The following is a 10731-nucleotide window of genomic DNA, read 5'->3' as shown; positions in this document are numbered from 1 at the left end:
GTTTAGGTCGCATGCAGAGTTTAGTTCGCACGCAAACCAATCATTATCTTTCTCAGGTCACAGGCACCAGATAGGTTATGTTTTACAGGAAATCAGGTTTGAACAAGCGATCACTACATATCAGTGTGAAAACAGCGCATACAATGGTCACGTGATAAGTGCAAGTGCACAAATGCAGTACAGTTGGTCCTTTCAGCCTTGCATGCACATTCACGCCCATTCTGTAGCCCACGAGCACATCTTCTCAACTTCTCATGAGTGACTTCTAGCATTTTGATGGTAGCGAGACTCTTAGCTTAGTGTGCGTCGACGGAATGTTCCGTACGTGACCATCATATGCACTTTGTTTTCATGCTATTTGCCGCTAATACCTAGCACTCTCATATCTAGGTTTGCCTGTAGTTCAGCCCAACCTTCTATCTTGATTGCATAGCTATGCTTTCAAGTTTGCGAGGGCGTTAGTGCAAGTCGACGAAGTGCGACTTTCAAGTGTAGCAAGTGTCTTTTTCCAAACAATACATTCTAGGTTTACTGTTTGTGGCAATTGCAGTTAGATTCTGTGTTCCGACTTCACTAAATTTGGTTAGACTGTGAAATATTAAACTTTAAAGGCACACTTTGGAGAACGTAAGCGTCTAGCTCGCAACTAAAATAGCGACGTCTGGTGATTGAGGGCTTTTTGGGAAAGTTATTTTTGTGTAGGGATGGATGTCACCACAGAAGACGACTTGGACACAGCATTGTTTGGCATTATCTAGCGGGATCGGCAGATAGTTGAGATTATCTGGGACCCCTCGGCATGATGTTATCTAGTGTTAGTATTATATCATACTTGGTTTGAGGAGACAGCGGTATAAGTGCTATAGAGCACGCTGAAATGCACAAAGATGCATTTGAAAGGCAGAGGGGTTTTTTGCTCTCACTTGTGCAACTGCACCATTCTCTCAAATGTTGGCAGACAGAGATAAATTGCACAAAGAGCAGCTCGGTCGGTAGGCGGTCTGAAAGTAACACAACAGTTTGCATCATGCTTGGAGCAACGGATGGAACGCTATATATTACAACAGAGAGACCACTTCCAGGAATGTGAGTGCGTCAGTAGGCTCACGTAATCTAACTTATTGTCCCCATTACATGTAGTTGCTAAGTCATTGTAGTGTTTGCAGGCTGCTTGTTACTGCAAGCCAATGTTGTACATGTCATGACTGACAGAAAAGAAAAAGTTTGCTGCCAACTGACCACCAAAGCAAACTCTACACTTGGCAGATGAAATTCTTGAAATTGCCCCATCAGTTTAAGTTCTGAGGTGTTCTTAACGTAAGTTTGTCAGGTTTGCTCTGAGATAGCACTCAGATACCCAACTTGGTTGAGTAATGATTTCCTATTAGCCAGTGAAGGTGGAGCCTAGCCTAGTGCACGTCTTCAGAGTGTGCGGTTAATCTACCACTAGTGTGTGACAGCTTTGCATGACATGACATACTATTGGGCAGGAACACTAGCAGATGACAAGGAAAAGTTGACAACAGAAGGCTATAAATGTATTGTAATTTGTTGTTTTCCTTGTTGTAGCCCTCTTTACCATAATTACATTTCCATTTTTGTTTGCTATCATGTTTGGTGATTTTGGCCACGGTGTGCTTATGGCCCTTGCTGCATTTGCAATGATTCTCATGGAAAAGAAGCTTTCAAAATCAAATCTTGGAGAAGTGAGAAATCACTTTATGACTTTATTTGATTATTGGTGTATTTGTTGTTGGAGTAGATATCTACCATCTTTGAGGGCCGTTACATCATGTTTTTGATGGGACTGTTTGCCATGTATACGGGACTTATCTATAACGATTGTCTTTCAAAAGCATTCAATATATTTGGTTCGCACTGGAACTTTTCTTATTCGTAAGTTGTGCGTTTGAAATTTAATTATGTGGTTATCAGTGTTTAAAAGTAAATGTAGAGTTTGCCTGTGTATTGTTCATACAGTATACTTGCTAGGAAGTTAGTAGGATTGATTCTTTGAATTTCTAATTTGGTATACAATTTTTTCAAGGCATAGTGGGATGACATCAGGATCTTCTATTCATGTTTAAAAACTAATAGTTAGTATCGACAATCCATAAAGCAAAGATAATAAACTAAAGCAGTCACGCTTTTAGGGATCAACGCACAGATAGTGTATAAGTACAGCTTGTGAACTGCAATAAGCTTGTCTTGTTTATAGAAACCAGCTGTATAGAATGCGAGACTTGATGAGATTTGGTTTTTTAAATGCTTTACTAAAAACCAGATTGGCATGCGTCATCTTGTTTTGATGATGTCAGCTTTGAACCCTTTGAGATATCTACTGATCTGGACTGTCTGCTGTCACTTTTGACGTTAAACAGCATCGAGTACATAATTATCCAGTTTCCGTTGTGAGGTGATCGAGAGTACAGCACCTAGTGCTACGTGTAAGCCAGACGTTGATCGTGACTGTAATAGATCGAATCCTGTCGACGTTGACACTTCCATGGTTGAATTGGCTGCCGTAGACATGCAGGTTTCGCTAACAGCAAAGAACCTGTAGTTTTTAGTAGGCGTCTTTATAGACGCAAGGCTGTCGGAAGTGGGGCAGCTGGGGCAGCTCAACCTTTTGGCCAATGTTGTATGTATTATTTCTAATGTTTTGCAACAAATCGAGCTACTCTGTCACATTCAGTACGCACATGAATTCACAAGATTGAGATGTGTTTCGTCAAAGATAGATGTGACATTGTAGTGTTGTTGGGTCACATTGCTTCAGATATGTAGCCCGTATGTTGATCATAGACGTGTACGGTACGGTACCTCTACATACAGGACATACCAAAACATGTCACGTGACTGATCCCGTGTTCAACAAGTGCAAGCAGCTCAGTTGGTTAGAGAGTCATCTTATGGAGTGTTTACATCCGAGACCTTGAAGGTTTGCAAGTTCAAGCAACAGTGATGTCGAGCTATGGCATAATTTCCTTAAGCAAGAAACTAACACACAAATGCTTCCATCGACTCTGGAGTATAAATGAGTACCAGCAGAAATGCTGGGGAAGAAGGCAGCCTACTTAGGTGCTGCAGGACCCCCTGGAAGACCAGCCTCATGCTGAAGGGGCATTCCTGGGTAAATATAACCTCTTTTTCTTCTTCAACTGAATTCGACTGCATTCGTACTGTACAACTTAATATTGTCTATAAACAGCCAGTCTGAATAAGATAAGTATGAACAGACACGAGATCTGATTCATCATGTCTTCATGTTGTGGAAAAACCAACTGCCACTTAATTAATGTAGTTCCGTTGAGTGAATGATTTAGCCTATTTTGTGTTTTCAACCCTAGAGACTGACTCTACACAGCTTACTAAATTAATTTCTTAGTGTGTTTTCATTTATGTTCTTAGAGCTAAAGCATCTTTTGATGAGTTACTTGAGGTGTTAAGTCCTCCTGTTTATCCAATTTTGCCTGTAACATGCGTTAAGTTAACGCCCCGTTAACATGTGTTACTAAAGTAGGCTGTTTCACTGTTAATTTGCTTCCGACGGCCCTGATAGACGACAAGTGACTACCATGAAGCAAAGCGAGCGTAAGTGAAGGGGTGCACAGTGTGCATACCAATCTGGTCTTTAGTGAAGCATTTAACTCTTAATTAAGAAACCAAATCCAGTATTTTGTTTACCATTAACTGTGAAGCAGCAACACAGTGACTTCAAAGCAGCCTGACTTGAAACAAAGTTCACCCGAGACCTTTTCTTGCTCGGACGTATGGCTTGGAAGTAAGGGTCTGGCTACATAAGACTAATCTGCCAATAATAGTCCTGACCTAGCAAAAGATGACAAGCTCTCATGTTGTAATCATAGCAGCCATGCCATCTTGCCACCTAAGATGGAGCAGGGCGCCATGTCTTGAGATCGCTGGCGACAGCCCTGGGTATATCTTTTGACAGGCACTTTTAGGATATTAGGAGAACTACCTGGGAGATTTCTTGTTCATTTTTAAGATGTTGATTTTACTGATGAGTGGGTATGCTTCTCTTCTTTTCTGCATGGTTTTCAGGCAGCACTTGTGTTTTGGGGTCACAAACTACGTTAGTTACAGGCCTTCACATGCTCCTGACATGCTAAAATCAGAGGTATTTTGTATATCATAGTTTTAAACAGACATACAGCAGAAAAGTTGTTGTGGTTTTATCTAATACTGTAAATCCCTAAAGTTTCGTATGCATTTTGTTTTTGTATTGTTCGTACGACTCCTAAATGTACTAATATTAAAATGCATACTAATGTTTCTTGGATGACAAACTGTTATTACAAATTGCCACTAAATCGATGTTGATGATATACAGTACCACGACACAAGATCCACTGGTTTTACAACAACAAATGACCAAAATGAAACTCTCTACGTACAGCATGTCCAGTTTGCAGCATTATGATGTCACTCAACTCAAACTGTTTCCGAAAGTACTCTGACAGACATCTAGCGTGGCATCAACAGAAAACGAACCAGACAGTTGATGTTTTTGCAGCAGTGACAGTTTGTTCTATCTAATTAGTCCTAATGCATACCTCAACACCACACTTTGGTTGACGACGCAACTGCTGTCTTGCAAGGCATGCAAGTAATATATGTCATCACTTATTTGTCCAATGCTAGTCCAAGAAGAAAGCGTCTAGCTGCCGTGACCTTTTCTGCTAAATTTTTAGTTGTACCATTTCTTCAGGCCGTTGGTCTGATACTGTTTTTGATACGCATTGCGGATTGATTGAACTGTTGACTTTGTGACTCTGTGATTCAACAGTTTTTGCAGACAAGCGTGTGCCCTGCACATTCTTCAGCAGCTTGGGCAAGTGGTCAGCCTAGTCTTGGAGTCATAGCGTGATATTGTCCTCTCTCTTCGCCTGGCTGCTGAGTGATCTCAATCCAGCACTTTCTCTACACAACTGCGATGTCCTCTTGTTAGATCTCGGATGCAGCTCACGTTCTCCTTGGTAGTGGTAGTTCTTTTTTATCTTTTGTCATGAGCCAAGCATAGATACCACTTTGCTTTAGCTTAGAACTCATGAATCACGTACGCTGACACAAGTACAGAATGAAACAGTTACTGTACTAGTGTGCATTAAGATTGTCCGTTAGAGCCCATACGAAAATTTGTGGATCTACAGTATTTTGTTGAGTATAGGCTGCCATAGTGTGCTTCTAGTTCGTTGCATATATTTTGGAATTCAGGTACTTCTCAAGTCACAGTGAGGGCAAAATTGTATGTTTTCTAAATTTATTTGTATTTGCCATACTTAGCAGCATTTTCATCTACAAGGACACTGTGACAAAGGTGCAGGATGACTATTAACAGGGTTTCCCCTGAATCAAATCAAAAGGGTGGATTATTAATATTAATGTAATGTGTTTAATATTACTGACGGAGCTACTGACGGTACACAGTTGAACAATCAGTAGAACAATTGGTAAAAATACAATCAGTCGCTCATCGAACAATTACGATACGTCAAGCACGGAGAGAGTGTGAAGTGCTCTTCACCACAAAGTGAGAGGACAACAATGACAACTAATTTAGATCAATTTCACCAATGACACGTAGAGAATGCTATTGAATGCGTGTTGGCCTGTTGATGTCAAAACAAGGTCGGTGAAGGCGAACTTCACAGATCACATTGCAAGAAAGCTGTACTCAAAGCTGTACACCTGCACCTACTAGTACACCTGCATTTATTTCTATTTAACATTCTCTCCAATCTCTTCATGTGCCTTCTGTGTGCATAAGAATAGATAGAATGTTCATACTCATGTAGAGTTCTGAGATCTAGAAATTTTTCTCACATTGTTGGTAAATACTTGAAGACCACACCCTTAAAATTCAAACAGGGCGGCCTGCCCTGCTAAGAGATTCTGGGGGAAACCCGGTGTTAATAAAGTTCATTGAGTTTGGCTGAAGACGGTCAATTGACTGCTCACATCAAGGAGAGGCTGACGAATCGTCATCACTAGTTCTAACAGTTGACCTGGTGATGTTTTTACCTAGATTTCCAGTGTGGCTTGCAAACATATTTTGATGTGTCGGGGAGAACAGCATGCACATCTTGAAGATGATTGCAAGGAAGACGGTGTTTCATCGTCACAGTTCTTTATCAACAGCTTGCTGTCAGGCTTTGACTTTTTTAATGCTAGACTAATTCTAGAACGTTTAGCTCTAAATAGTATAGACTCAGTTGTTATATATGGTAAACGGATAACGGTCATGCCCCAGCTGGATAGCTGAGTTTTGTGCACTACACAGGAGCTAGGGCCGTGCTAAGCAATCTCCTGGGGCCTGGCCAGGTTCTCACAAGAGCACCGTGCAATGTGTGGACACCTAAATTTCCACCAGGACCCTTGTGGCTGATAGACTTTGTCGTAGTCAGGGGTCTTTACCATCCCGGTCAGTGACCAGGTACACATTTATACTCCTGAGTCAAGAGAGGCAGCTGTGTGCCAATTTCTTGCCCACTCATTGTGATGCTGGTGTTACTTTTAGCATACCAGGTATTTCTCACGTGCCAGTTAATGTGTCCAACCTCTTTCTAACCCTCTTCATGTTAATTAGCAGGTACTAGTAGGTGTGCAGCAGCTGTTCCCTAACTAGGCTAGCAGCCAAGAGGTTAGCACTTTAGTGCTTCTTCATGAGACCAGTAGTCTGATTAGGATGTTATGTTTTCTGTTATGCTACAATGTCTTTGTCTTTCTGCCATTATGTGCCTTTGTGTGTCTTTAATGTTTGTTTGATCTGGTTTTTGAAAGGTTGTCATTGTGTTAGTAATCATATGGGTTCTTTGTGTGGTGTCATTTTGTAGAGCATTTGTTGCATTGGTCAACAGTTTGAATCTGATTTGCTTTTGAAATTTGTTCTTTAGGATAGAAAAATTTGAAGGCTGGGAAAAAGCAAAGGATGAATTTGTTCAATTAAGTCCTTGTACGAACTTTGATAATGGAAATCCGTATCCATTTGGAATGGATCCAGTAAGTGGCCTTTTTAGAAATATGTTTGTCATGACTGCTGTGTGTGTGCATGTGGGTGGGTGGGTGTTTATTACTGCTTTATCTAATTTATCACAGTCATAATTAACGGCTGGTAAGTGTTTCTTTGAGGATAAGATTGTGTTTTTGTGGATTTAAGTTGGTACATACTGTATATGTATGCAAAATGGCTTAGTTGTTTTAGTTATGGCAGTTTTTTCAAGCCTGCTGCAGGTTATCCAGAATGTTTTAGCTAACATTCCAAGTATTGTAAGAGAGTTCGCATGCACCAAAGGTGCTTTCATTTGATTGGCATTTTGCTAAACATTGGCTGCATTTGTAGGAATGATTTGGTTTAACTGCTGTACACGTTTAGACCTGTGGTTATTTTGTAACAGTGCCAGCAGGAACAAATTTACGGTGTTGACCAGAAAATCAACTTGTGATGAAGTTGAGTAATGTCTGTAAATATCAATGAATGGTCACTAGGATGATAAATATGGGTGTCTGCATGAAAGCGTTGGGGAGCATTGAATTGCAGTGTCAACAGTGTTTTCAAGCAGCACATTACTCGAGCAGCAACAAAGTTTTTTCTGTAAACAAGTAAGTTAAGTCTAAACCGAGTCATAAAAGCGTCGGTTGAGTACACTGTTGCAAATTGCTACCAGTAATTTTAGCAAAAGATAATACTATAGTAATTTTGGATAAATACTGTACTATGAAGCAATAATTAAAGAAAGGGCTGTTTGCTTTTGTATGTCTATGGCTGTTTGCTTCTGTATGTCTATGGCTGTTAAACAGTAGGAACGTTCCGTCTTTCACTGCAACAGCAAAAGGGTGAGGGTGTATGGCCAGAACTTTTGTTAGCAAACATGGGCACATCTTGTTGGTATTTCTCATGGCACTTGAAACAAAACATATTTAACAGTACCTTTACACACTCAGCTTATATGGCTTCCAGATCATACAGAAGATTATCAGGTACAGTGTAGGTTCATTTTTGTCAGAGAAGCGATCACACTCAGTTGCAATGTAATTACACGAAGTCAAGGTCATAAGATCGAGACAACCATACTGCTTATAACTGGCAATAATGACTATGTTTAAACCTGAGCAGGCTTTTTGCATTATCTTAACCAGTAATTAGCCTTGTACCAGACTTCTTGCACTGTCGTGCCCCGTATGATGCGACAACACTAGCTCAGGTTTGAATATAGTCATCAGCCATTGTTGCGTCATACGGGGCACGACAGTGTGAGAAGTCAGGGTCTGATACGAGGCTAAACCACTTGTTGTCATCTTGATCAATAACAAGTCCAAAAACCAGCAAGATTTTATGTTTATATTTTGATAGCAAATAAATACAGTAGTGAATATGAGTTTTCTCACCTGCCAGGACATATGTCAAGGCAAACAGAAAATGTCTGGACATCCAATAGATTTTATTGTACAAAAATTATAATGCACTGCAAAATTTGTTTGAATTACTGTTGTAAATTCATTCTTAATAATTAAATGTGCTCAAACGATTAGAGTATTAGTCATTTAAAACACATTTTAGAGGTAAACTTGTATTTATGTTAAAGGTATTTCAATGCAACATCTAACAATAATATTATAATCTATATATAATTGTGCTAAGCGTCGTTTTGCGCTGTCTCGTTTGTATGCGGAAGTTGCATCATGTCTGGAGACGGGAAGTGACAGGAATAGACTGGTGAGCGGGTTGGGGCGGGATCAGGTGGGCGGTTTGCGGTTTGATTAGGTGGATGTGTACACCGTACACCCAGTACATTTTAGCAGTTGAAGCATGTATAGGTAATTACATGGAGGTATTATGTACACACGTGACTGGAACATGACGTTTTTGACAGGAAGTAGACCGCTCGTACGCACGGAGTGTAGCAGGACGGATGAACGGATTGGCGCGCCGACGCTGCCTACGATTTCGGCTGTCTCGCGCATGCTCTCGCACTCGACTTGCTGAGGACCCCTCTCGGGGACTTGACTCGGGTGGGCTTTGTTCCATCGTGGAAGTTGCGTCATGCTATAGACGGGAAATAGACTCAGTGCTGGGTGGGTTTGATTTCCATTGCCCGCCGCCTGCGCTCGGACTTACCGGGTGTAGGCTAGTTAATACTAATACCACTTGTTTGCCAAATTTCTATTACATTGTTATCTACTCATAATAGGAAACTATCGTATGTGCTGCTGTCTCCTCCTTGTGCAGCTTCTAGTTTGCTTGTGACAGCAAAAGCAGAAAGAATTCATTACAAAGTATATGTTAACCATGGGAATTTTTGTAGTATTCGCCGGTGCTTTTGCAATTCTAGACTTTTGTGTGCAACTCATTGCACTTTATGCATACTAAAACTAACAAGCTGTTTTGTACATGAAATCCCTGAGTGGCAGATACTTGTGATAGTGGATTTACACTATATTTCTAAGATACAATTATGCCAGGATCAAGTTAGAATTAGACCAAATATTACTAAACAATTAACCATTAACTAGTCTATTTCAGTTGATCCTATCCCCAAACTTGGAATTCCTCCGTTAGTATGACTGGTGGCACTAGACAAGAGGTTGATGTTGCTTTGATTTTGTCATTGATTTTTACCTGGCCACCACAGACTAAGAGCTCTGTCTGGATTCCAGTTAGCAAACAAGAAGAGGACCACTTCGCTATAGCAGTTACATCCACAGCAATGTCATGCGATCTATATGCTCTGAGAGGGACGTCTTTCCAGTAGTTTTGATCAACTTTAGCTGTAAAATACTTGCTCCAAGATGACCATTGCAACAGGTAAGCAGAGGGACAATTCAATCCATAATTATTTATTAGGGTGTTCCTATTTCTGTCTACGTAGCTGTTAGATTGGCAACAAACCAAACAAGAGTGGAATGGATAACAGACAGCCCATGCAAGCAAAGGAAATTACTCATTTCTTTTCCTCTCTATTTACAGAAGGCGCTTGGATAACAAAAGGGCACCATTCCTGTCCATGTGATAGAGCTTGTTTAGACATCCCCGGACAACATGTCCGAACACAATGAGAGTTGATCAGTCAAGCAAAAGTGGTCAGACAATTTTCGATGTCCAATCATAATTTTAATTTGAGGGCTGGTGTGTGTGTGTGTGTGTGTGTGTGTGTGTGTGTGTGTGTGTGTGTGTGCAGTAGTGTTTCGGCTAGATATTTTTGAGCGGGGTGTGACGTCCTGCCTCATCTTCCTTGTGCCCTGCCTGAATGTGGGGGATCCTTTAGCGACCTGCTCAAATACATCTAGGCATCTTCACAAAAAGAATCTGTACTACAAAGACTGCACAGCAAGCCAATGATCATGTATTGTAGAGGGTCAGTTTACGTGGTAGGATGCTGTTGCACATTACGTTTTGTGCAGATTTGATTCTAGAGCTTCGAAGGCTAGAGAAACATGTGACTAGCACAAATAAAGCTACTCCTATGCATGCGCACAGAATCTATACCATGCCATCTAAAAGAAAACAGCGGGAGTTGACAAAGCAGGGAAGAGTGCCAAATCACTACTAGCTAGGGTATGTTGGTGTTTCTGCACAAATTTGCCAGAACATGGTATCCATCGCTCCGTAGATAAACCCAGGGATGTAGCCACCGGTCCGACCTGTGGGACTGGACCACTTTTCAATATTTGTACTTTTTACCATTGGACCATTCCCGTGAACTTTCAGAA

At 40.9% G+C, this 10731-nt stretch overlaps 1 protein-coding gene across 1 annotated transcript in view; it reads left to right on the top strand.

The window, feature by feature from the left end:
• The window catches only part of LOC134195177 (V-type proton ATPase 116 kDa subunit a1-like), a 57803-nt gene that overhangs the window by 24679 nt on the left and 22393 nt on the right, over window positions 1-10731 (top strand). The window contains exons 14-16 of the mRNA XM_062664183.1: window positions 1570-1706; window positions 1763-1896; window positions 6918-7023. Coding sequence (XP_062520167.1) covers window positions 1570-1706; window positions 1763-1896; window positions 6918-7023 — 377 coding nt within the window. The remainder of the gene's footprint in view (window positions 1-1569; window positions 1707-1762; window positions 1897-6917; window positions 7024-10731) is intronic.

This window comes from Corticium candelabrum, chromosome 19, assembly GCF_963422355.1.
Source record: "Corticium candelabrum chromosome 19, ooCorCand1.1, whole genome shotgun sequence".
NCBI lineage: Eukaryota > Metazoa > Porifera > Homoscleromorpha > Homosclerophorida > Plakinidae > Corticium > Corticium candelabrum.
This window is presented reverse-complemented; position numbering and strand designations above follow the sequence as displayed.